We start from the raw sequence: 27,177 nt of genomic DNA, 5'->3' as shown, positions 1-27,177 counted from the left end.
CAATTTAAATAACTTGCATACATGCGGTTTACGTGGACTGATTTTTGGACGTTACACAAGATGAACTAAAAAAATTTAAAATAGCGTATTAAACCAATTAGGATTGTAATTTTTATCTATGTACACATCCTCAAGTTATGAAATAATGAGACAATTTTTGCAAAATCAATGAAATGATGCCTAAATGGTTTGCACGAGACATTCCAATATGTTGGATTTCAATATATAAATTGTTATTATCCGCTTTTGAGTATAAAGATTTATTACGTTTATTTTTTCATCATCATGTTCAAGCTCACTATATTTATTTGTTTGCAAATCAATGAAACATATGCACTAATATTTGGAAAAAATTTAGAAGTGTTTAATAATGCTAGTGATCAATTATCCAAAAAATTTATTATTTTATTTTTCATTTAGGTTTAAAGCATTATTGCAACGTTTCATGTATTTTTAATGAATATATTAAATCTATTGATGAAGTTTTAGTTCAACGTATTTATTTCATGAAAGAAAATGGCAAAAATATTTTTTAGAAATTCTAGAAATATTTTTATATGGTTTTATTTTAGATCATAGACTTATATTAGATGGTTTGCAAGAAATTCTAACATTATATTGTGATTTTTAGATCTTGATACAAAAACAGTTTCATCTACGTTATTGATTTTGTTTAATATTAGAAGTCATTAATATGATATTTATAATAAATATAACACCGAATATGATGGGAAAATTGCTCCACATGAACCATAATCTACTAGTAATAGCATTTATAAACTTATTAAAAACAAATTGTATTAAAAGAACAGACGAAATGTCCACGAAGATCCTCAAGTTCCAATCAGAAACTTGATAACTATTTTACCGCTACTTTTGATTTTAGTGATGCAGATAAAGACATTTTTGATATATTGCGATTATGGTCGCAAAAAACATGAGTATGTCTAATTTTGTCTATAATGACAAAAGAAATTCTAGCTTGTCTCGTTTCAATAGTTGCAATGGAACAAATTTTAATATCGGATGAAATACATTACATGAGATATGTCATAGCTTAACATCGAAAAATTTGGAAATCCAATTTTTGCTCAATGATTGGTCAAAAGCCACTACTAGAACACAAGATATTAAAAGTGATGAAGAAAACCAAGGCGAAACTGAGAGAACATCCGGAACAACGAGGAGAGGAAATGTGAGTGATTGAGCAACGCCACCCCTAAAGATAAGTATGCAAAGGTAAGCGAACTACGAAAGATTTAATTCATCTATATCAAAATGGATATATATGAAACTTATATAGTTATATTTATATAAGTACAAACTTTTTATATTTATATTTTTAGTATGTGATATCCTGAATGTGAAATTTTGAATGCCGATTCATGAAACAGTGTGTCGAATTTGCGGCCTTCACTGCCTGGGAAATCTAGGCAGTGTACTCTGCACTGGGGCGGCCAAAGTACGGACCATGCTGCCTGGATTTTCTAAGCAACGTCCCTCACGGTAGGGCGAACATAAATGGCCTCTCTAGCCCAGGCCATGGTGCATGAAAATTTCCCAGTAGCTCCTTCGAGCGCTTTGAGTCAAGGTTCGAACTTCGAACCCTGATGAAATCGTTTCGAGTTTTCTTTAACTTCCTTGTTCAATTTTCATTCATTAAGCTTACAAATTCTAACATTTTTTTTTATTATTATTTAAATTTAACAATTAATATTTTTTTAAAAAAAAATGGTTGAACCGAACCTGACGGTTAGCCGGGCACGAACCTGGACCCGAACCGTCATAACCCGGACCGTAAAAGTCCTAGACGGTTACAATTGACCCGAACTCGACCCGATTGAGACCCATGGCCAGGTCCACCTATTACATACATATCCAAATACCTCGATTCAGTGGGTGAGACTGCACAGCCCTTGGATCGGTGTGGGAATGTGAGGCCCCTGATCCAAAGGTAGTACTCCACCGAGTGTAAGATCTCCAAGTACATTGCAACCATTGGATCAGTAGCCCCACAAATAGGTCAGGTGTGTTGCATCGGTAGAGTATAACCTTACCTCAAAATTCATTCGGGGGTTGCGATATCTACACATTCGTTGGGATCATTGGATCTGATTATGACCTAATTTTAACTCACTTGAATGTCAAATCAAAAAAGATTTAGAGGGTTTATTTTTTTTATCACCTTTACCTCTCTCCCATTGTAAAAAGATTATGCAAGACAAACAAATGTTTTTTCAAGAACACAATTTATAAAAAAAAATGTATGGATATAATAATATAACAAAAATCTTGTCTTTTTTAAAAAACTTTTAAATCAAGCCGCACCAGTTACCCCCGCATATGGGAAAAAAACCATCTGCCCGACACTTGGATTTCATTGAAGCGGGTTTCAAATGACCGGTTCATTCATACTTGTAAGACATCACAATCAATGAAAACCAACTCATCTAAACCAAGGATGGAGAAAAATGAAGTGGCCACACAAGGTCCCAAGCCTTCATTAATGCATAGATTCTATATGGATTTATATTTTTCCCGTTTTCAAACCTTAATGAAACTGTTCCAATAATGTTGTCTTAAAAGTACAAAAGCTATGACGGAAATAATAAATTTTGGGTCACTCGGGAGCCATACATGGATGGACTAAGTTCCCGAGGGCCACAAACAGCCAAGCATCACCAACTATTGTCCCATTTAATCACTCATATTGTGGCACAAACAAGTGCAATTAAGTCTTGGCATCCACTATACTAACAATATCCTTTTTGTAACACCAGATCCAACAAACAGGGCTTTAAACGAAATTACATATGATTAATTTCACATACCATTTGTCTACCGAACACGCCTTGATTTGACAACCTTGCACAAATTTCGTTTTTTTTTCTTTTCCAAAAAGCATGTCAAGAAACTCATCATAAACAAAGTAAATCAAAATCAGACATCAGCCATTAATAATTTCATGGTGATGCAGAGCAATTAAAATAAGACGTCAGCAATTAATAATTTCACACTGCTCTTCTCCAGTCCTTAATAATCCTAAGTGCCAACCATTTTGGAGGGGTTGATTTCCAAGAATGTCAGCTGGAACTTTCAAGTTGGCAGTCGTTATTAGTTCAACTTCTTAAACTTCCAACAGACAATCGAAATGTTTGATTCTTTTATCAATTTCCAGGAAACAGATAATTTCCATATATGGGATCAAAGTATAAGTTAAGATCTAGAAGAGCAAGGAAATTTTAATCTGTACTCAATATTGTAAAAATGGTTAAAAAAAGATTTGCAGGTAGAAGATGAGAGAGACTGTACACCCTGGCCTTGACACATTAATTTCTAAGTTTATATGCATTTTCTCAACTTTTAGATTGTTTTTCAAAGGTAAACTAGAGTCAAAATACGGGCCATAAACTGATGTAGAGGTAAGATATACCAAATAAGATCAAAATGGATAGCTGATGGTTCTCAAATCACCAGCTTCAGTCTCATACCGTCCATAATCAATTGACACGATAACCAACAGATATACGTTTACCTATTGTTGTTCTGCAAGAAGGACAATCATTTATTCCTTGCTTTTCATGGAGATTGCTGCATTGCCCGCAAAGAACTTGATGCGCACAAGGGAGAAAAACCACAGAAATCTCCTCTGTCATACACATAATGCATTCCCTTTCTGGTCTAACATTTCCAGCCCCAAAGTTCTCTTGAAAGACTGCCAATCTCTTTGTGATTTTAGGAAGCTGCAATCCAGTGAATGTGGTGGCGTCCTCGCCACCAGTTAAGCAGCTACCATAACCCACATTAAGAGCTGCTATCTTTGATTTATTGGACTCTAATATCAACTCAGAGACCGCACTCTCAAGATTTTTAATGGCTTCTTTGCATTTCTGCAAGTTCAGTTCTCCCATTTGTTTGATTCTGTCCTCCTCTTCTCTTGTCACAGCATCATCTTCTTCTTTTTTCCGCCTCAAGGAATCTATAAATGTAGCAGCTTTAACTTTCTCCTTCTCTTCCTGTTCCATCAGAACCTGGAACCTTGCAAGTTTCAGATTACAAACGAAAAAAGAAATTGTAATATGTAGCTTAAGTACACATGAAGCATGGTTTTTTATGATGGCTACCTTGAACTGATCCACTTGTACTTTAGCCTTTTCTATTCGGTTATTCAAATCAGCTGCTTGCCGCTTCAGATCTGTAAGTTGCTCCTGGATTGATCCCTTCTCTGCATTCCACAACTGAGATTTCTTCAGAGCATCCTGCTCCCTCCGGACAGCTTCCTGCAAATTAGAGGCAGCTCGTAGAGACTGCGACTTAGCATCCTCCATCTTCTTCTTCAACAAAGAATTCTCTTCTCCAAGCCGTCGAACTGCAGAGTTAGCCATTTCAATCTGGCCACTGGCATTAGACAATGCATTCTCCATTTCGGATAGCCGCTTCAAAGTATTCTCCTCCAAAGTTTGTCGCTCCTTGTTCAATTTCTCCGTCTCTTCCTTTTCTTGCCTCAACAATTTCAACTCTCCCTGGTCACTACCAAGTCTTCGGGCAGCCTGCATAACCTTATCATTGGCCCATTGAGTCCAACCTTGTAGTTCTTTCTCCAGCGCTTTTCTATGAGGTACTAGTATCAGGATTGTTTCATCTTTGTCATCCTGTGGGACGTACTTCTGGAGAGTTTCATCATATGGAATTGCAGAAAAATAATCAGTAGACTTATGAGAGCCAGAAACAGATGGCTCACCATTTGACAAAGAATTAGGATCTGCGACCAGTGATGTAGAAGATTTGGAAATTACTGCAGGCAATGCAAATACAGGATCTTTAATGGGCAAAACTCCAGCAGGTCCATCTAGTTGTGAATTACTTGAAAGGTGATGTTTTCCTTCCACAATGGAGTCATTGATTCCAGTTACCTTTGAACAAGCTCCTTTCATCATCACACTAGAACCAGATTGTGACTTTGACGATTTGTCCAACACCATACTTCCCCAGGCAGCAACTTTTGCCTTAAAGGCTCCCTTTGACATGCGACCCTTGTAGCTTTTCTCAAACTGAAATGTCTTCTGACGAAGCAAGTCTCTCTTCGAACTACCAGATGGACCCTTTTTAGTGCCTCCTGATCTTTCGTCCACTGTCATTGATTGGGATGATGTCTGGATTTTCTCCCTGGTGATAGCTGAAAACTTTCCCTTGACTTCTTGAGGAGCAACGGAAGCTTCCTTCACAACGCTACCAAGTTCACCTGCACGGTGTTTAGAATTGGGAAATTGATGCACCGGTACAGAAATAGGGGATTCGAGCTGAGAACTTTGGGCACATGGCATTAACTGTTTTGGATCATCGCAAGTGTTAGAACCTAAATGACTGTTTACAGAAACTCCATCTTTGGACCGAAAAATTGTTGCTACAGAGCTTTCTCCAGGACTTTCTGGAACACAAGAACTACCAGACGTGACTCCCTCCATTACACACGCGTTTACAAGATTCGTATCGCTTATTAAAAGATACCACATTGCTTCTGCAACAGTCAAGGCTGGCCTAACCTCCCGAAGTACATGTATCATCTCTAGGATCGTGTAATCCACCAGATTCTGTAGTCCACCAAATAGTGGACGATTTGATGTGTTAAACTCCTTCTCACTCAGTAAAGCTAAAGCACCATCCACAACATTGGATACAGCATCTTTAATTCCATGATAGAGGCCACTATTTAAAACAGCCCACTCAGCAGCTTCCTCGGTGTACCCGCATTCTTCTATTTGCTTTATGGCACTACGGAAAGTAGCAAGAAGATTATTGGTAAGAAGTTCCTCGAGCTGACATGCAATAGGATTGTCCCAATCAGCCTGTTGAAACTCTTGGAATTCCTGCTCCTCGCTCGTGTCTGCAGACCCCGCAATGAGTGAACCTAAATTGCTCAAAGCATTCCAGAATTTCTCCTGCAGCATTTCGTGCCTAGGGAATTCTGTCCGAGACAAGGTTGTTACATCAACTGGAATGTCTATCGACAAATTAGATAAAAACTTTCTCTTGTTTCTACTCCCCTTTTCCTTGACCAAACCAGTAGATGGTCCTTCAATGGTACCCTCAATTTTACCATTTTCACCCATATTCGTATCCTCTGCCCACCAACACAAGTTCCGTGAGTCACTTATAATCAGTCAGCCAACAGGCGATCAGAGTGAGAAAACCAACAAAGGATATAATCAGGTAGCACACCACTCAATAATCAGTAATTTCCCTATGACACTAAATAACTAAATAATACCTGGGATGCTTGGCATCTTAAAGATTTTCAAGATTGTCCGGCGTTTAAATGAATATAAACCAAATAACAACCAGAAACAACATATTCACACTTAGACTAAAAATAATTTAAGCTCGCCCACCTCACAAAAATAACATATAAAAGTCCCAAAACGGAAAGAGAACACCAAGAACAGAAACCAATCACAAATCCCAGAAAAAACAATGCTACAACTCACAGGATATCAAGCCCTGATTCGGAAAAGAATTCACCAAAAAATTAAACACGAAAATTAAAACATAACACCACATAAAACTTTCAAACAAAATAAGAACCAACAAAGCAATACCTGAGTGAATCAATGCAAAGAACAGTCGATCAACAGCGTGAATTGAAAAGGTTCGGCTCCCGTTTGTGCTTTCTGCAACAAACACCCCCTAATTTGTTCGGTTTTTTTAGCTCTAATAGACTGTGGCCACCCTTTTTCAGTGTGGGGGTGTCACGGATTTTGACTAATAGGGTTATATAAGTAACCCACGTGTAATTAACCACCAACACTTTTACTTTAACCGCGGTGAGAATAATCAAAAGAACCACCAATTCCGTAAACCCTAATTGCACTTCACACTAATATGACCTAAATAAAGCCAGGCCCCCGTCTCACAATTAACCTAACCAAGAGTTAAGTTAACCTTAACATGTTTAGACAAATCAAGAATAGTTTTTGACTTGATTCGAGTATTGTTCGAGTTGGTAGAGTTGGTAATTGGTAAACATTTAACTAATTGTCAATAGTACAATCCTCGCTACTAGCACATATTTATACGACCTTATCTAATTAGCGTGGTTTGCAGACTATCGTCTCAGTACAAAAGTTTATCCAATATACACACGAGTTTTCATGTCATCATAAATGATAATAAAATATAAGCAAAGTTGTATAATATAAATCCAGCAAGTTTCGGACTCAAGAAACTTTACTAGAAAAATCATGTATTGAAGAATCGGATTTTATTTATTTAATATTGTCTTCGTTTTAGAGTATTTTCCATTTTATTTTTGTTCATTGGAGTAATCTTTTTTTTAAAAAAAAATAATTTTTTATTTAATTTGTTCAAATATTTATTATTGAAACTAGAAATGAATATATATTTGAAAGAAATAATCAAAAACAATTTTTTTGTAATTGAAATTGCAACCATTAAGTGGTTTTTTTTTAATTTTTAGCTAACTATTTGAATTAAGAATAGGTTTCTTGTGAGATGTTTTCACGAATCTTTATTTATGAGCTGGGTCAATCTTACCGATATTCACAATAAAAAATAAACTCTTAACATAAAAATTAATACTTTTTCATGAATGATCTAAATAAGGGATCTGTCTCATAAAATACGATCCGTGAGACCGTCTCACATAAGTTTTTGCCATGAATCAAAGCGACTATCATGGTAACATAAACGAAAATAATATTATACAAATAAATGTTATACAAAATGTATGGAATAAACAGAAAGGTATACTAAAACCAATGAACTAGTAGTATGAACAAAACAGTAGCACAATGCTTAAAATAAAACAAACCGAGGCCTGTATGAAAATACAGTGTCCTTAAAACAGATTCGTCCCCTCCGGGATGTGCTTCGAGGATGAACTTGGACGTCTGTTTCCCAGGATACAACGGAACAACCAGCAGTGACTTAGCATGAGACACTACTACGACGAACTGAAAGCGTATCTTTACTTTATCACCGAGATTTAACGGAGGCCAAAAGAAAAGCTAACAATATGAAATGCAAGAGAATACTTGAAAGAGAAAAGATTTTCATGCACTTTGAAATGGGGAAATGAGCACACTATTTATAAGCCCCCAAAAAGCATACCAAGAGTCATGCAAGATTAATTAACTCAATTAATCTTCCCATTAACTCAAGAATATGAAGAGCCACAAGTTTTGTAACTCAAGAATGTGGAAAGTCAAAAGACATTCCACAATAATGAGCCACAACCAACTCAAGAATGTGGAGAACCAAAAGGCACTCCCACATTCATGACATATAATTTTTATTCAAATTTCCAACAATCCCCCACATGAATGAAAATTGATATAAATCTCGGTGAAAAAGTTCTACAGTTGAATCCTGCATAGGATAGGTAGGTGTTATCCTTTGAACCTTCCCTCATGAAATATATTTGCTTTACTAGCTGACCAGTAGACATGATGTCCTTGAACTGTTCTGCCATTTATGTAAATTAAGATATATTTCACACAAGACTCTCCCTGATACTATTCAGTTCTCATGATTGTGTTCGTTTTGGCCATGAACACACGCCTGATTCTGCGGGAGGGTCTAGAATTGAGCCTTGCAATTCCTTCGAAGCGGCCCCACTTCTCTCTCACATAGGTGATTCTATATTCTTCTCATCAGAATCATTAAAAGCCGTAAGCTTATCCTCAACATTCACTATTTCATAATAGGAATGGACTAGGGATAACCCCCACAGTGATTCTCCAAATTAATGCGATTAGGTTGTCCCATTGAACCTAGTTCTTGGGATCTCCAGTCAGCGTAGGTTGGGTTTTCCTTCGCACCAATTTATTCTATAGGCTTGAGCCCCATTCCCCTTGATATTTTCGCAACTAACTCTCTGTTTAACCCTTTGGTTAGCGCATCCGCTATATTATCCTTTGACTTTACATAGTCCACAGAGATAACTCCAGTTGAGAGTAGTTGTCTAATGGTATTATGTCTACGACGTATATGCCTAGACTTACCATTATACATATTATTTTGTGCCCTTCCAATCGCAGATTGGCTATCACAATGTATGCATATAGCCGGCACAGGTTTTTCCCATCCTGGAACATCTTCTAAGAAGTGACGCAGCCATTCAGCCTCTTCACCACACTTGTCAAGAGCTATAAACTCAGATTCCATTGTGGATCTGGCTATTACAGTTTGTTTAGAAGATTTCCACGTAATTGCTGCACCTCCTAAAGTGAATACGAATCCACTTGTAGATTTTGAATCTTTCATATCAGATATCCAATTAGCATCACTGTATCCTTCAATAACAGCAGGATATCTTGTATAGTGCAGCCCATGATCACGATTGTACCTTAAGTATCTTAGCAATCTGATAATTGTTTTCCAGTGTTCAACTCCTGGATTACTCGTGAATCTACTCAATTTGCTTACTGCATAGGCTATGTCTGGTCTTGTACAACTCATTAGGTACATCAGACTTCCAATGACTCGAGAGTATTCTAATTGAGACATACTCTCACCTTGATTCTTTGATAGATGTTGACTGGTATCTATCGGGGTTCTAGCCAATGCAGAGTCATCGTTATTGAATTTCTCGAGTATTTTGTCAACATAATGTGACTGATTTAGGACTAGCCCTTCTGATGTTCTATGAATTTTAATTCCAAGGATTACATCGGCTAAGCCCAAATCTTTCATGTCAAATCTTGAATTCAATAACTTCTTGGTGGATTTGATCATCTTATCATTACTACCAATGATAAGTATGTCATCTACGTAAAGACATAAGATGACATATCCAACTTCAGTGTTCTTTATGTATACATATTTGTCACATTCACTGAATTTAAATCCACTTTCTATCATGGCTTTATCAAATTTTGTGGGGACCCGGACGCTAATCAAGTTCTTAATCATCTTTGGGACTAATTAATCAATTATAAACAGGGTCTAAATTTTTTTTTTTAAAGTGCGGAACGTAGTGAAATCAAGACATATATATACATATCAGTATTTATAAAATACACATCCTGTATTACAAACATTTATTCAAACTAGGGTTTGACAACTACTATCAAGTGTTCAACCCTATCTCTAATCCAAGTCCGGTGCCACCACTCTAATCACGATCTCTCTCTTCATCTCCTGGACCCTGATCCTGTCCTACCTGTTGTCAAGTACACATACAGACAAGACAACAGCCGGATAAACCGGTGAGAATATACTCCCAGTATAAATCAACGAAACATGCAATCATATAAACAATATAAAGCATGTAATCAGGTAACAGATATATGTAACAACGTCTGAAACATAATCAATATCAAACTGTCGACAATACTCGTAGCTACATCATTCAGACTAGACTCAGTCCTAGTCTAGGGATCCTGGTTCCAGAAGTTGGCATGCATATATCGACTAACAGTGATAGAAAAGACTCCAGTTCTATCCACGCCGATATGTTATCGATCAACAGTAATAGAAAAGACTCCAGTTCTATTCACATCGATACGGTATCGATTACCAGTAATAGAGGAAGCTGTTATTCTATCCACATCAATATAGTACCGATTAACAGTAATAGAAGCAACTCTAATTCTATCCACATCGATATGACATCGATTAACAGTAATAGAAGAGCTAATAATCTATCCACATCGATACAATACTGACTAACAGTAATAGAAAAAGCCACCATCCTATCCACATCGATAGCCAAACATCCAGTGACAGTCTTTGGCACATCCGCCAATACACCATCTTATGACATCGTGCAATGTGCCCGTGGTGATCCCACCACTAACGGCACTTCTGTCATAAGATTACTCCTCTAATACCTGCTGTCTAAAATCAAGATAACAAGTATATCAATTAACTCAATGCACATATCAATGCAATAAAGTAAAGTATGTGATTTAGGGAAACCCAAGTCTAAACCGACTTAAGTCCATCTCCCAATACCACATTGACTTATACCTTTCTTTCGTCGGTTTCTGGCTCAGTCGAAGTCCTGAACTCACAATCTGTCTGGTACTGACAATATCAATAATCTCATATCAATATACTAGTCAATTCCATAACAATCTGATCAATCTGGATTTAATTCAAAATCAACGGTATAACGGTACAATTTTAATATCCCCGTCAATACCAATTCACCAGATAACAGTTACAATCTATAACTCATATCCAATACAATCCGTAATCCCGTCACAATTCAAATCTGTCCGTTATAAATCAATATACTCCAGAAAATTCATAACAATTCCATAATCAGTCCGTTTCTAAATCTGACTTCGCTTCTATGATGTCTAACATGTCCAGAACATCATATATGAATTACATCAAATTTCTACAACATCACATTTTCAAATGATACCAGAAATCAATAAAACTTACGTCCAGTTGTAGCTGTCAACGAGAGGAGTACGGTACTGTGTCCGGATTTAATTTCTGATATACGGATCGCACGAAATCAAAAATCACAACAAACTAAATTTGAAGGGATTTCTCGGAGAATTGGCTCGGTTCTTGCTGAAGGAAAGTGAATATCTATATATATTATGCATGCATGATGTGACAAGTGTCCACTCAAGTGCTAATTGCACTTTAGCCCCTGAAATATTCACTATTTGCAATTTGGTCCTCGCAACTCTTTTTAATTCCATTTCAATCCTAATTAATTACAAAAATCGTGGAATTTAATTCATCATTCCAAAATTCGTAAATTAAATAATCTTGGATTAAAATGATATAATCTCGGGCCTTACAAATTTTTCGTGCCATTGCTTTGGTGCTTGTTTTAAGCCATACAGAGACTTCACCAATTTACATACCTTATTTTCTTGCCCAGTCGCAGAAAATCCCTCATGTTGTTCCATGTAAATTTTCTCTTCTAAATCTCCATTTAGAAAAGCAGTCTTTACGTCCATTTGGTGTACTTCAAGATTCCGCAAGGCGGCAATCGCAAGTATCACTCGAATAGAGGTTATTCTCGATACAGGAGAATATGTGTCAAAGTAATCAAGCCCTTCACGTTGATGGTAACCTTTAATTACCAATCTGGCTTTATACTTATCTATGGTTCCATCTGATTTCATTTTCCTTTTGAAAACCCATTTACAGTCTAGTGGTTTGCTTCCCGGAGGAAGATTTACTAATTCCCACGTATGGTTTTGTAAAATGGATTCCATTTCGGAATTGATAGCCTCTTTCCATAGAGGTCCCTCAGATGAACTAATTGCTTCCTTGAAGCTTTGAGGTTCACTTTCCATCATGAAAGTGATGAAATCCGGACCAAAGGATTTCTCAGTCCTAGCTCTCTTGCTACGTCTAGGTTCAATATCTTGATCAAGCTCTTGTTCTTCATCAATTGTTTCATACAATCTTTTGGATGAACTTGGTTCTTCCTTAGATTTATATGGAAACATGTGTTCAAAGAACGAAGCATTTCTTGATTCCATTATCGTATTCTTGTGAATATCAGGTATTTGAGATTCGTGTACAAGAAAACGATAAGCGCTACTGTTTTGAGCATATCCAATGAAAATGCAATCAACAGTTTTTGGTCCTATCTTTAATTTCTTTGGAGTGGGTACTGCTACCTTGGCAAGGCACCCCCACACTCGCAAATATTGGTAGGAAGGACTTCTACCTTTCCATAACTCATATGAACTTTTATCTTGCTTCTTTCGGGGCACCTTATTTAAAAGGTAATTTGCTGTTAGAACAGCTTCCCCCCACATGTTCTGTGGTAAACCAGAACTTAATAGCAACGCATTCATCATTTCTTTCAATGTGCGATTCTTTCTCTCTGCAATGCCATTTTGCTGAGGAGAATAAGGTGCAGTTCTTTCGTGTTTGATACCATGTTGAGCACAAAACTCAGCAAACGGTGATTCATATTCACCTCCACGATCACTTCTTAGCACCTTAATTTTCTTGCTAAGTTGATTTTCAACTTCACTCTTATATTGGACAAATTTGTCAATAGCTTCATCCTTACTTTTGAGGAGATATACATAACAAAATTTTGTGCTATCGTAAACAAAAGTGATGAAGTATTTATTTCCACCACGAGTTTGTACAACTTTTAAATCACATACATCACTATGAATTAGATCAAGTGGTTCACTATTTCTTTCAATAGTTCGAAAAGATGATCTCGTTAGTTTTGCCTCAACACAAGTTTCACATTTGTGTTGTTTGTCAATTTGGAATGCAGGAATGCTTTTCATATTAATTAATCTACGAATTGTATCATAATTAACGTGTCCAAGTCTACCATGCCATAAACAAGAAGACTCAAGCAAGTAAGCAAAAGTGTTAAATTTATTCATCACGGGCTTAATAGCCATTACATTTAGTTTGAATAAACCATTACAAACATAACCTTTGCCAACAAACATTCCACTCTTTGACAAAACCACCTTATCTGACTCGAAGACAATGCGGAAACCATGCTTGTTAAGAAGCGACCCGGACACCAAGTTCTTGCGAATGTCCGGTACATACAGCACATTGTTTAGAGTCAGTTCTTTTCCAGATATCATCTTCAAAACAACTTTCCCTTGACCCTTGATTTCAGAAGTGGCGGAATTTCCCATGAACATCTTTTCCCCATTCTCAGATTCCTCAAGAGTAGCAAACATCTCCTTGTCGGAGCAAACATGGCGAGTGGCACCAGTGTCGATCCACCACTCCCTGGTGTTCGAACCCACCAGATTAACCTCTGATATTACAGCACAGAGATTCATGTTCGAAACCTCATGAGCAATGTTCTCTACCACATTCGCCTCTCGGTTTCTCTTCGGCTTCTTACATTCAGATGCCTTGTGACCCATACCATCACAGTTGTAGCATTTTCCGGAGAACTTTTTCTTTGACACGCCTCCTTTGGGTCCCATATTCAACCTTTTGCTGGAGGAGGAAAATGTTCTCTTTTTCGAGCTTTGGCCATGCTCGACAACATTTGCCTTAGCGGCAACAGGAGAAAATAATCGTCTTTCCGAACTCTTGTTGTCTTCCTCGATGCGAAGTCGAACAATGAGCTCTTCAACATTCATCTCCTTTCGCTTGTGCTTCAAGTAGTTCTTGAAATCCTTCCAAGCTGGTGGTAGCTTCTCAACAATAGCAGCCACTTGGAATGATTCGCTCAAAGTCATCCCCTCACCGTGAATCTCGTGAAGAATCACTTGGAGTTCTTGAACTTGGCTTATAACCGGCTTTGAATCCACCATTTTAAAGTCCAGAAAGCGACCAACAAGAAACTTCTTGGCCCCGGCATCCTCGGTTTTGTACTTTCTGTCAAGGGATTCCCACAGCTCTTTAGCCGTTTTCTTTTCGCAAAACACGTTGTAGAGCGAATCTGCCAATCCGTTTAGTACATAGTTTCGGCACAAGAAATCAGAATGATTCCATGCCTCAACCGCACTAACAGATTCAACATCTCCCTCACCCTCGTTGAGTTTAGGAGCATCCTCCGTGAGGAATCTAGCCAGGTTCAGCATCGTCAAGTAAAACAGCATCTTCTGCTGCCACCTTTTGAAGTCCACACCAGTAAACTTCTCAGGTTCTTCACCGTGACTTGCTGGAACAGTAACCGCAGCAGCACGTGGGGTACCATGAGGGACAACTTGAGGAGGGACAACTTGCACGTTAGTTTCAGTAGCCATATCTGAAACAAAACTCGTTATAAGTAAATCTGTTTTAAGATTGTTATACAAAATGTATGGAATAAACAGAAAGGTATACTAAAACCAACGAACTAGTAGTATGAACAAAACAGTAGCACAATGCTTAAAATAAAACAAACCGAGGCCTGTATGAAAATACAGTGTCCTTAAAACAGATTCGTCCCCTTCGGGATGTGCTTCGAGGATGAACTTGGACGTCTGTTTCCCAGGATACAACGGAACAACCAGCAGTGACTTAGCACGAGACACTACTACGACGAACTGAAAGCGTATCTTTACTTTATCACCGAGATTTAACGGAGGCCAAAAGAAAAGCTAACAATATGAAATGCAAGAGAATACTTGAAAGAGAAAAGATTTTCATGCACTTTGAAATGGGGAAATGAGCACACTATTTATAAGCCCCCAAAAAGCATACCAAGAGTCATGCAAGATTAATTAACTCAATTAATCTTCCTATTAACTCAAGAATATGAAGAGCCACAAGTTTTCAAGTAACTTAAGAATGTGGAAAGTCAAAAGACATTCCACAATAATGAGCCACAACCAACTCAAGAATGTGGAGAACCAAAAGGCACTCCCACATTCATGACATATAATTTTTATTCAAATTTCCAACAATAAACACACATATACTTGAATGGAATAGTTTCTTAAAATAATCTGCTTACCATGAAAATAATGAAACCATTATAGGACATTATAGATGTTTTGCAAAATAAATAAACTTAAAATATAATAAAAAAATAAATTATAGATAGAAATTTCGTCTACGAATTAATTTAAGAGATTTCATAAATTTTACAAATATAATAGCACTAAAGCACATCGGCGGCCCATGGACTTGGGAGGGGCTAAGTCCTAATATTGAAAATTTTAGGGGTGGTAGGGTGACATAAAATTTAAATCGGCCAAACTTTAAAATTATTAATTAGAATGTGGAATGAAATCTAAATATCATATATGAAGTTTGGGCGAAAAAATTGATGTGATATCAAAAGGGATATAAAAAGCCAAATACAAAACTATTATAAAACAGTCTTTCAGATTCATTTTATGATATAGATATTCTATTTTGGACATTTATTAAAAATATTATTTTTCTATGCCAAAAATAATATTTTTTATATCAAATATGAGCATCCTTGACACATCATATGAATAAATATATATGATATCGTCTCGCAAGATATCTAATCATAACTAAAATGATTTTATGTAAGTGTTTATTTTGTCATTCGATCTCATAAATGTTAATTTTAGGTTTTGATCATGTAAAACGAGTTATGTGAAAGTCTAATGTTTGACATGTGACTTCAAGTCTCATCTTATTAAACAAGATATGCGATCTTAAATCCTAAAAAGAAAAAATAATAATTAATGGTGCAAAACCGCTACTTTTGCAAAACTTCACAATCTATACTTAGGGGTGATCAAATTTTTTTATTAATCGTCAGAACCGAATTGCATCGCACCGTTTTTCTTAATATTTTATAAAATCGTGATTAAAAATAGTAATCATAAACTGCATTGCATCCGCTGTTCGGTTATTATTTTTGCCAAGAACCGCATCAAACCACACGCCTAAACCGCTTGCCATAATATTTGACATATGATTATAATAATTTGTGAACAACATATGCAATTAAAAAAGTTTTCATTTATTATATCTCAATTCTCTGTAAAGAATTTACGCATACATAGAAAACTTATATTCTTCTTAATTATTCTTTATATTAGTATTTATTTCTTTTACTATAATATTTTGTTTGAAGTTTGAGAGTAAAAAAAAAAAATAAAATAGTGCAGATGTCATTTTTGTTGGAGTAGGTCTCTTGTGAGACGGTTTCACGAATCTTTATCTGTTAGACGGATTAACCCTACCGATATTCACAATAAAAAATAATATTTTTTAATGAATGACACAACTAAGATATCCGTTTCACAACATACGACCCGTAAGACTGTCTCGCACAAAGTTTTACCTTTTTATTCTGAGTGTGTTGTGTTCTTAAATTTTTAACTTAGTTTTGATAATTTATTATTGTTTTATAATTGTATGATTTGAAAAGACAATATATTATTATTGTTTCAAATAAATTAGAATATATATTCCAATATTTTTCATTAAAAAAACAATAAACAGACTGCAACCGCCTGAAATAACTCAAAATTGCAAGACTAATTCTATATGTAAAACCGTGATTATTTTCTTAAAATACTAACTGACCGTATATGACAATTCAATTTGAATTTTTTTTAAAAAAAAAAACACAAAGCTGCACCATGATCAGCCCTATCTATGCTACTTGTGAGTTAATTATATTATAAAATTAATTTAAAAAAACTGGGAGGTGACTCTGAGATAGGGATCACAATGGATCGGATTTGGGTAGGATTTCATATCTATCATCCCCGTTTATATTTATTATATTTATCCTCATTGTCATTTACATCAGGCATTCAATTTCATCTTCATCATCATACTCGTCGGATGATTTTATATACATACCATATCCAAATAGCATATTAGTTACCCATGAATGCATTTTCTCAAATTTAAATTATTTCGATTAGATCATTGATATTTACTAAATTGTTGATAACAATAAGAATAAAATTAAATATAAAAATTAGTAAATTAAATAGCATAGAAGAAATAAACAATATCATAAACAATTTATCATAACATTGTTATCCTATAAAATAACATCAACTCTATACTAATAATTTTCTTCATTTTATCCAACTAATATCATTCAACAAAAGTATATTAGAATTAATATCACAACCGCAAAAATATATATATATATATATATATTTATATATATATATATATATATATATATATATATATATATATTTAGGTGGATTATCATTATAATTATTTAAGTCTCACCTTCATCTTCATACTTGATTATTCATTTATTTAATCAAATAAAAAATCTCGTCCATATCTTCCTTCATTTGGGTCAGATATCAAATTTTTCCTCAGGTTTTTAGAAAATCTTCATCACACACACACACACACACACACACACACACACACACACACATATATATATATATATATATATATATATATATATATATATATAATATTGATAGTTGTTGAAGTGTATAGATTAAATAAAAATGTATCAAGAGTCCAAGACATTAAATTTTTAAACCATTATAACTCGACACATTTTTGTTACAAAATGTTAGTAATTATTACAAAGAAAGAAGGGGAAAAAATGATTTTCTGGATTAATACCAGATACCAATTCGTTTCAAATCCGTATATTAGAACCCTCACCAATTTTTGCCGAACTGGACCAGCTAATCATACACAATTAATTTTCACTCTACGTCTTGGATGGCTTTCACACCGTTTACGGTGTCTGGAGCCAGTCCAAATATGCGTTCCATATCAATTAACAAGGGGAAGTTCTTTCTCAGCAACGAAAACATAGAACTCCGCGCCAAGCATCTCGTGTACATGACGTACATTCAAAGCCATGCTTAGATTGATGACTTCCTGTTGATAAACGAAGAGAAAAGAAGAGGAAGAGTGAGGAGTTGTAAAAAGAAGTGGGATGTCTCAACGTGTAGTAGCCCGAATTCCAAATTGGGTAATTAACGGAGTAATGGTGATTAAGAAGGTTTAAGGTGTAATTTTGGCTATGGTCATGATCGGACGGACCGAAGAGGGTTCGGAAGCACCGAAGAGTTCGGACGATCCGAAGTGTAGTTCGGTGGATCCGATCATAGGTGTCAAGTGTTGATCGACACGTCATTTTCCATGCATGTTCGGACGGTCCGAAGTGTATGATCGGAGGATCCGATCATGAGCTGTCAAGAGCCAATGGACACGTAGCGTTCGGACGTTCCGAAGTGTTGTTCGGAGGATCCGAACATGGCCTATAAATAGTGTTCGGATTTCCTCATTTTGACTTGCCAATTTCTTGAGTTTTCTCTCATTTTGGAGAGTTTGGAAGGTTTCTAGGGTTAGTTGTTGGTCGAGCGATAGCTAAGAGCTGCCAGGAGTAGTAGCGTAGCGGCGCCTGAGTTTCAAGGCAATCGACATCAAAGGGCTGTCGACGGACGAAGGTAAACCCTAAACCTTTGGTAGTACTAGGGAGTACTGGTTTTGCTAGTCGAGCATGGTAGTATTGATTGAGTATGCTTTTGATGCGTAGGCTTGTGCTAGACCTGATTAGCGGTGTTGCGTAAGGCTAGGCTTGCTGTGATAGAGGTACGAAAGTACTATCCGAGATATCCTGGTTGAGTATACATTCATATATGTGTTGCATGAGTATTTGCTGCATTGTTATATGTCATATGATGCATGCTATTATGTCACGAATTATGATGCATATTGCATATCATGTTGAGCCGTATCTCCTTCGAGATAGCCTTTACTGTTGAGCTGTATCTCTTTCGAGATAAGCTATATCTTGGGGCCGCTCAGCCCTGTCTTGTGGACGCATGGACACCGAGAGTACACAGTGGCCGACGGGTCGGGAGGGCTTCGGTGGTCCGGGACATTTTAGGTCCACGTCTGTCTTGTAGTGGATGCAGTGACCCAGAGGTTGGACCGCGCGGCACTATCCACTTGGCGCCTCTAGACTGAGCATTTTGAGATCCTTTGTGATTCCTGTTTCTTGACTACCCTGGTATCATATCATAGCATGTGCATTTCATATAGGTTTGTATACTCATACTTTAGTACTGGGCATTCTTATCGCTCACGTCCTCGGTTTTGTTTATTCTTGGACACCCCTTTCCCACGGGGCAGGCCTCAGGTTGGATGGCTCAGGAGGAGCAGGAGGAGGACGTTGAGTAGCTGGTTGGTTTAGTTTTCAGTGTTTTCCATTTGATTCGATATGGTTGTACTGGATATTTCATTTTGAGTTAGTCTAGACTTCGATTTCGATTGGGTTGTATAACTATTGTTGTTGGCCATATTTCCGCTGTTATCTCTGATTATAATTAATTAGGTTAATTGCATGCTTAGTTTTTGATTAGTAGGTGATTCTGGAACGGGTCACTACATTTATGGTATCAGAGCATGCGTATGATTTTGGGATATAGATTCTGTTTTGGGATTTCCGTTGACCATTTTACCATTTTCCCTATTCTATCTTGTAGCGATGGCTGACCATTTTGATGACGGGAGTAGTCAGGGGAGTGTAGGTCGATGGGGTGATCAGGACGATCGTAGGCGTTACCGTGAACATCGTCATCGTCGGGACGGTCCTAGGCGTTTTGATTTGCATCGTTTTATTCAGATGGGGCCTAAGCCTTTAGTTGGTGGTGAGACTCCCGATGATGCTGAGGACTGGTTAGAGCGCATGGAGAGTTGTTTCCGTGCATTTCAGTGCACCGAGGAGCAGAAGATAGAGACCCTTAGCTTTCTTCTCGAGGGCCGTGCGCGCAAGTGGTGGCGATCGACTTCTGCGCCGATAGTCCAGTCCCAAGGTAGGGTGACTTGGGTCGATTTCCGTGCAGCTTTCATGCAGCTGTACTTTCCTCCAGCCCTTCGCCAAGCCAAGACGATTGAGCTCCTGAACCTTAAGCAGGGGAGTATGTCTGTTGATGAGTATCAGCAGAAATTCTATGAGTTGTTACCCTTCGCTCCTCATATCAGTGGCAGTTCTGAGGCCAAGTATGATCATTTCCTCCAGGGCCTTAATCAGGAGATCTTTGATCGAGTCACTGTCTATGATAATCCTACTTCTTATGATGGGTTAGTGAACCGGTGTCGCCAGGCAGAGATCAGTCTCCAGCGTGGTAGGGCTATTCTTTCTTCTTCTAGACCTCCGAGTACTTTGAGGCCTCGATCTCAGTCATTCAAGAAATCTGGTTCATCTTCTTCTGGATCTGGATCTCGATCTAGTGGTGTTTTCCGCTTTGGTAAGAAGAAGGAGTCTTGTGCGCATTGTGGGAAGAACCATCCATCGGAGCAATGCCGAGTAGCCGCAGGAGCTTGTTATCAGTGCGGAGAAATGGGGCATATTAAGAATAATTGTCCTCAGTTGCGAGGTGGAGCAGGATCCAGTTCTGGATCTCAGACGACTGTTCAGCAGAGGAGGCAGGGTCAGGCAGTGGGTAGTTCGAATCTTCGACCTCGTGCCCAGGGTCAGGTTTTTGCGCTGAACCAGGATCAGGCTGCAGATGAGACGGAGAGAGTCATAGCAGGTACTTTTCATTTATGCGGTATTCCTGCTTTTGTTCTTATTGATACAGGAGCCTCTCATTCCTTCATTTCTGCACGATTTGTTAAGCGTCATAGGTTACCCTATGTTTCTCTAGACGTCATTCTTTCTGTTTCTACCCCGATGGGTCATTCGGTGTTAGCGAAGCGTCTAGTGATGGGTTGTCCCTTAGATTTTGAGGGTAACGAGTTGACTGCGAATCTTATGATCCTAGAGATGGAAGATTTTGATTGTATCTTGGGTATAGACTTATTGACTACCTACCGAGCTACTGTGGATTGTTACCAGAAGCTTGTTCAGTTTCGTACGACTGAAAGCTCTAGTTGGTTTTTCTATGGTGAGGGAGCGCGACCTCCGATGCCAGTGGTATCTGCTCTGAAAGCCTGTCGTGCTTTAGAGTCGGGCGGGGAAGGTTACCTCATCTATGCGATTGATTCATCCACAGGTAGTGTTGGTCTAGAGGATATTCCAGTGGTTTGTGAATTTCCTGATGTTTTCCCAGATGAGATTCCTGGTTTTCCTCCGGTTAGAGAGGTGGAATTTGGCATAGATTTAATGCCAGGGACTGCACCGATTTCTCGTACCCCCTATCGTCTTGCTCCGTCAGAAATGAGAGAGCTGAAGCAGCAATTGCAGGATCTTCTTGATAAGGGTTTTATTCGCCCGAGTGTTTCGCCTTGGGGAGCTCCAGTCTTGTTTGTCAAGAAGAAGGATGGATCGATGCGGTTGTGCATTGATTATCGCCAGCTGAATCGGGTGACGATAAAAAACAAGTACCCTTTACCCCGTATTGATGACTTGTTCGATCAGCTTCAGGGTACTTCTGTTTACTCCAAGATCGACTTGCGATCGGGGTATCATCAGATGAGAGTCAGAGATGATGATATTTCCAAGACTGCATTTCGTACTCGTTATGGGCATTACGAGTTTCTAGTTGTGCCATTCGGATTGACGAATGCGCCAGCGGTGTTCATGGATCTGATGAACCGAGTCTTCCGAGATTTTCTGGATCAGTTTGTGGTGGTTTTCATTGACGATATCTTGATCTATTCCCACAGTGTGGAAGAGCATGCCCAACACTTGAGGATTGTGTTGAAGATTCTTCGCGAGAAGCAATTGTATGCTAAGCTGAGTAAGTGCGAGTTCTGGATTGATCGTGTGGTATTCCTTGGTCACGTGATTTCCAAGGAAGGAGTTTCTGTGGATCCCAGCAAGATTGAAGCAGTGCTGAATTGGTCACGTCCGACGACGGTGGCTGAGATCCGTAGTTTTCTAGGTCTGGCAGGGTATTATCGTCGCTTCATCGTGAATTTCTCTCAGATAGCCAGACCATTGACGCAACTTACTCGGAGGGATGTTCCATTTGAGTGGTCATCCGAGTGCGAAGATAGTTTCAGAGAGCTTCGTCGACTTCTGACTTCCGCACCTGTTTTGGCGTTACCGTCAGGATCTGATGGTTTCAGTGTTTACACCGATGCCTCCACTCAAGGCTTAGGGTGTGTGTTGACGCAAAACGGTCATGTGATTGCTTATGCTTCCAGACAGCTGAAATCTCACGAGGAGAAGTATCCCACTCATGATCTGGAATTGGCAGCTATTGTGTTTGCGCTGAAGATTTGGCGTCATTATTTGTACGGTGTTCAGTTTGAAATCTTTACTGATCATAAGAGTCTGAAATATCTGTTCACTCAGGCTGAGTTGAACATGAGGCAACGGCGTTGGATGGATTTGCTGAAGGATTATGATTGCGAGATCAAGTACCATCCAGGTTCTGCGAATCTCACAGCCGATGCTCTTAGTCGCAAGGTGAGAGCCTCTGCACTTCAGACCAGTGCTATGATTAGTACTATCCAGGATTGTTGTTCATTGGGATTTAATTTCAAGCATCGGAAAGGTATGGAGAGCATTCGTGTTGCTACCATTTTATCTGAGCCCAATTTGTTCACTCGGATTCGAGAAGCTCAGATGTCTGATCTCAAGACTCAGAGATTAGCTCGGTTAGTTGGTGGTGATAGCAATTTCCATTATCAGTCCAATGGTCTTCTGTGCTTATCTAATCGGGTTGTAGTACCAGAGGATGACACTTTGAGGGACGAGATATTGTCTCAGGCGCATCGAAGCAAGTTAAGTGTTCATCCAGGAAGCAACAAGATGTATAGAGACTTGAGGATGCGGTTTTGGTGGAAAGGGATGAAGCGCAGCGTGTATCAGTTTGTCTCCAAGTGTCTAGTTTGCCAGCAGATTAAGGCAGAGCACCGTCGACCGGGAGGATTGTTGTTGAACTTACCTATTCCAGAATGGAAGTGGGAGCATATTACGATGGATTTCATTACTCACTTGCCATTATCTTCGAGGAACAGCGATGCTATCTGGGTAGTGGTGGATCGACTCACCAAGTCTGCTCATTTTCTGCCGTATAATCGTGACTTCACTTTCGATCGTATGGCTCGATTGTACATTCAGGAGATTGTACGTTTGCATGGAGTGCCTGTCAGTATTGTTAGTGACAGAGATCCTCGTTTTACCTCACGGTTTTGGGGTAGTTTCCAGTCAGCTTTGGGTACTACACTGAGTCTGAGTACTGCTTATCATCCGGAGACTGACGGTCAATCAGAGAGGACTATCCGTACGCTTGAGGATATGTTGCGAGCCTGTGTTATGGATTTCGGACCCGCTTGGCAGGATCATTTGCCTTTGATTGAGTTCGCGTACAACAACAGCTATCATCGTAGTATTGGTATGGCACCATTTGAGGCGTTGTACGTGCGACGTTGTCGTACTCCATTATTCTGGGATGAAGTCGGGGAACGACAGGTAGAGGGACCGGAGTTAGTCCAGCAGGCTATAGATAAGGTTGCAGTAATCAAGAAGCGGATTAAGACTGCTCAGGATCGACAGGCTAGTTATGCGAACACAAAGCGTCGACCTCTTCATTTTCAGCCAGGTGAGAAGGTGTTTCTCCGAGTTTCGCCTTTTCGCAGGATTTTGAGATTTGGTCTCAAGGGTAAGCTGTCTCCGAGATTTATTGGTCCATTCGAGATACTGGAATGTGTGGGAGATTTAGCTTACAGACTTGCGTTGCCGCCGTACCTATCAAGTATTCATGATGTGTTCCACGTATCCTTGTTGAGACGTTATGTAGCAGATGAGTCGCACATCTTACATCCATCTGAAGTTCAACTTGATACGGATTTGTCTTACGTGGAGCGACCAGTTCAGATTCTAGATCGCAAAGATAAGGTGTTGCGGAATAAGATCATTCCTCTTGTCTTAGTGCAGTGGCAGCGTCGAGGCACTGAAGAAGCCACTTGGGAGTTAGAGAGTCGTATGCGTTCGGAGCATCCAGAGCTCTTTTGAGTTGTGCTTTGTATAAGTTTGTGTTTTCAGTTGTAATCATAGTATCAGTTGTATTCAACAACAATTGAGATGTATTAATGATGTTGTTTTTTTCGTTTTGTTCATTCTCTAAGCCTGATTTCGAGGACGAAATCTTTTAAGGGGGGGAGAATGTAGTAGCCCGAATTCTAAATTGGGTAATTAACGGAGTAATGGTGATTAAGAAGGTTTAAGGTGTAATTTTGGCTATGGTCATGATCGGACGGACCGAAGAGGGTTCGGAAGCACCGAAGAGTTCGGACGATCCGAAGTGTAGTTCGGTGGATCCGATCATAGGTGTCAAGTGTTGATCGACACGTCATTTTCCATGCATGTTCGGACGGTCCGAAGTGTATGATCGGAGGATCCGATCATGAGCTGTCAAGAGCCAATGGACACGTAGCGTTCGGACGTTCCGAAGTGTTGTTCGGAGGATCCGAACATGGCCTATAAATAGTGTTCGGATTTCCTCATTTTGACTTGCCAATTTCTTGAGTTTTCTCTCATTTTGGAGAGTTTGGAAGGTTTCTAGGGTTAGTTGTTGGTCGAGCGATAGCTAAGAGCTGCCAGGAGTAGTAGCGTAGCGGCGCCTGAGTTTCAAGGCAATCGACATCAAAGGGCTGTCGACGGACGAAGGTAAACCCTAAACCTTTGGTAGTACTAGGGAGTACTGGTTTTGCTAGTCGAGCATGGTAGTATTGATTGAGTATGCTTTTGATGCGTAGGCTTGTGCTAGACCTGATTAGCGGTGTTGCGTAAGGCTAGGCTTGCTGTGATAGAGGTACGAAAGTACTATCCGAGATATCCTGGTTGAGTATACATTCATATATGTGTTGCATGAGTATTTGCTGCATTGTTATATGTCATATGATGCATGCTATTATGTCACGAATTATGATGCATATTGCATATCATGTTGAGCCGTATCTCCTTCGAGATAGCCTTTACTGTTGAGCTGTATCTCTTTCGAGATAAGCTATATCTTGGGGCCGCTCAGCCCTGTCTTGTGGACGCATGGACACCGAGAGTACACAGTGGCCGACGGGTCGGGAGGGCTTCGGTGGTCCGGGACATTTTAGGTCCACGTCTGTCTTGTAGTGGATGCAGTGACCCAGAGGTTGGACCGCGCGGCACTATCCACTTGGCGCCTCTAGACTGAGCATTTTGAGATCCTTTGTGATTCCTGTTTCTTGACTACCCTGGTATCATATCATAGCATGTGCATTTCATATAGGTTTGTATACTCATACTTTAGTACTGGGCATTCTTATCGCTCACGTCCTCGGTTTTGTTTATTCTTGGACACCCCTTTCCCACGGGGCAGGCCTCAGGTTGGATGGCTCAGGAGGAGCAGGAGGAGGACGTTGAGTAGCTGGTTGGTTTAGTTTTCAGTGTTTTCCATTTGATTCGATATGGTTGTACTGGATATTTCATTTTGAGTTAGTCTAGACTTCGATTTCGATTGGGTTGTATAACTATTGTTGTTGGCCATATTTCCGCTGTTATCTCTGATTATAATTAATTAGGTTAATTGCATGCTTAGTTTTTGATTAGTAGGTGATTCTGGAACGGGTCACTACACAACGTGACTTGTCCCACATTGAGAAAATAACCAAATGAAGTTTCTCTAATAAGCGCCAAGTTGAAACAAAGGTTTGGGCTCCAAGGAGTGTTGGATCTGGTTTTCTACACGCCCAAATGCAGCGGAAGATTTAAATTTTTTTTTTTATTTTGAAACACAAAATAATATTGCTTTGGACGTTCGTATGATTTAACAAAATAAACATGCATAGGATATTAGAAATTATACCTTTGTGAATTTGATTCACTTGGACACCAACCGATCCGGTATTGCAGATCTGGCTCTTGATGATTCCCTACGAACTTTCTTCAAAAGATCCTCCTATCAAGTCCACGATTAGATACTATGTTCCTCTTCCAATTTGCACTAGAAAATATGGAAGATTTTTGCGTAGGAGAGAATTATTTGAGAGACGGCTCAAACCCTAAAAATAATTCAAGGAGGCCAAATTTTTCTCTTGTAAAATGGAGGCTCACGTAAGTCTAGATGGTGGGTGGCTAGGTTTTGCATTATTTATAATAAAATAATAACCTAACTATACAATTAACATTAATGGGCTTGATTTAATTAATTGGGCTAGTCCAACTAGTTTAATTAATTTAATCATGGCCCATTAAAACTTTAATTATTTATTATGTTGGACTTGTACTCCTACAAGCCCAGTAAACATAATACCCACCATATTTAATTTATTAATTAATCAACTCAATTTTTGAGCTTAATAAATTAAATACATTATAAATTCAACACTTGAATTTATTATTTAAATTATAAATTCAACTACTTGAATTTACATCACCTCCAAAATTTAATATTTAATAAACCCAACATTTGAGTTTAATAAATTAAATTCTCAAATTTTATAAATTCAACTCCTTGAATTTATTCTCTCAAAATTTAATTATCATAAATTCAACTCCTTGAATTTACTATATAATATAAATTCAACTTCTTGAATTTATTCTCTCAACGGGAACAAACAATCCAGTACTTGTGTGACCCTCAATGGTTCAGGGATACAGCTAGCCGTGGGTTCACAACTCTTTGTGATTCAGGACATAATCCTTTATTCGGGCTTACCCTAGTTAGCCCCATTCTTTTCATCAACACCTTGATCAAGAATGTCAGAACTCATTTCTGATTGCACCCATCGGATCATGGTAAGAGCGTCTAGTAGCATCGCCCCATGATCCCCTAGGTATCACTGATAGTGCCTGCAAGAACCAGTCGATTATGATTAGCGTACAGTACGGTCCCTTCATCTCATATCTCCCGATCGAATCTGCAACCATTGGTTCATCGAGGGTTGCAT

At 38.5% G+C, this 27,177-nt stretch overlaps 1 protein-coding gene across 1 annotated transcript; it reads right to left on the bottom strand.

Moving 5' to 3' along the window:
* Positions 1 to 3,271: 3,271 nt before the first annotated feature.
* LOC140832065 (putative E3 ubiquitin-protein ligase RF298) lies at positions 3,272 to 6,761 on the bottom strand. Its single transcript, XM_073195861.1, has 3 exons — positions 6,597 to 6,761; positions 4,125 to 6,121; positions 3,272 to 4,031 (listed from the first exon to the last, which is right to left on the bottom strand). Exons 2-3 carry the CDS (start codon positions 6,108 to 6,110, stop codon positions 3,501 to 3,503), a joined length of 2,517 nt encoding a protein of 838 aa, XP_073051962.1. The 5' UTR covers positions 6,111 to 6,121; positions 6,597 to 6,761; the 3' UTR covers positions 3,272 to 3,500.
* Between the last annotated feature and the right edge of the window lie 20,416 nt (positions 6,762 to 27,177).

The sequence above is a fragment of the Primulina eburnea genome, chromosome 1 (assembly GCF_022965805.1).
Source record: "Primulina eburnea isolate SZY01 chromosome 1, ASM2296580v1, whole genome shotgun sequence".
Classification (NCBI taxonomy): Eukaryota; Viridiplantae; Streptophyta; class Magnoliopsida; order Lamiales; family Gesneriaceae; genus Primulina; species Primulina eburnea.
Note: the sequence above shows the minus strand (reverse complement) of the source record. Positions and strands in the feature narration are given on the sequence as shown.